We start from the raw sequence: 1,283 nt of genomic DNA on the forward strand, positions 1-1,283 counted from the left end.
ATATATATATATATATATATATATATATATATATATATATATATATACACGTTTACCCAGTGCTATATATACGTTCACCTCACCCATATCTTGCATTGTTAAATACCTGTTCATCTTCAACTTTATTTTGTGCGTGAGGGACTCCATTGTTCAATTTGTCCTTTATTTAAACCGCTAGGATATGTGAGGGGAATGAAATTTGGCTGCTATTTTAAGCACATCGAGTGACCACTTAGAGGCTCCTTCTTTGATTCAAGTCGTGTAGAGTTGAAGATGAGGTAGAGAGGGAGGCAAAAATAGAGAGAGAGTCTAGTGTCAACAAGTTTTGTCGTAGGAGGAAGAAAATACGGCGGGAATTTCATTGAGTTTGGTGTCAAAAGGCGGAGACAAGTAGCCTTGAGACTATCTATGTGCTGGTCGTGTTGATTGTGACTGGCTGTTGTGTACAGATTTTGGCATTAATTAAAAAAAAAACTGGTAAGACAAATGAAATAGATAGCTACCAGAGAATGTCTACAACTAAGTTGAGGTGTCCTATTATTTTTATTGTAATGTCGTAAATCCAGTTATAATTTATCAGACTAGAGAAGAGGTGGAGAGCTTGGCATAATTGAAGATCGTATTATCTTGCATTACAGTATTTTGTTTCTAAGCTCTATATTTTAGGTTCGAATACTCTTGTCTTTGGATGAAAAATAGATTTGATTGAATCTTCCGTATCCTGCAAAATTTTCATTCGTGTTTGTGTTTGTGTAGGAAAGAGATATCTGATATTCTGGCGTTAAATGGGTCAGAAAGATCCAATGGGTGTTTGTTTAAAGCTGCAGAGTAACATATTTCAGTAACAGAGTGGGAGTGGCGTGTGAATGTAGGTGTTCACACACACACACACACACATCTTTTATCTCTTACTTATTTCAATCATTTGACAGCGGCCATGCTAGAGCACCGCCTTGAAGGGTTTTAGTCGAACAAATCGACCCCAGGACTTATTTCTTAAGCCCAGTAGTTATTCTATCGGTGGTTTTTGCCGAACTGCTATGTCACGAGGACCGTAAACACACCGCCCTGGTTGTCAAGCGTGATGGAGGACAAACACAGACGCACACATAAATATATACTTATACACACACACACATAGTTTCCGTCTACCAAATCCACTCACAAGCTTTGGTCTGCCCGAGGCTAAAGTAGAAGACACTTGCCCAAGGTACCAAGCAGTGGGACTGAACATAGATACATATGGTTGGTAAGCAAGCTTCTTTCCACACACCCACGCCTAT

General features: G+C 38.8%; 1 protein-coding gene across 1 annotated transcript in view; it reads right to left on the reverse strand.

Moving 5' to 3' along the window:
• Window positions 1-162, reverse strand: part of LOC106876684 (cyclin-dependent kinase 2) — a 53,786-nt gene extending 53,624 nt beyond the window's left edge. The window contains exon 1 of the mRNA XM_052973993.1: window positions 107-162. Within this exon, the coding sequence (XP_052829953.1) occupies window positions 107-147 (41 nt within the window). The 5' untranslated portion in view covers window positions 148-162. The remainder of the gene's footprint in view (window positions 1-106) is intronic.
• Between the last annotated feature and the right edge of the window lie 1,121 nt (window positions 163-1,283).

The sequence above is a fragment of the Octopus bimaculoides genome, chromosome 17 (genome assembly GCF_001194135.2).
Source record: "Octopus bimaculoides isolate UCB-OBI-ISO-001 chromosome 17, ASM119413v2, whole genome shotgun sequence".
Lineage (NCBI taxonomy): Eukaryota > Metazoa > Mollusca > Cephalopoda > Octopoda > Octopodidae > Octopus > Octopus bimaculoides.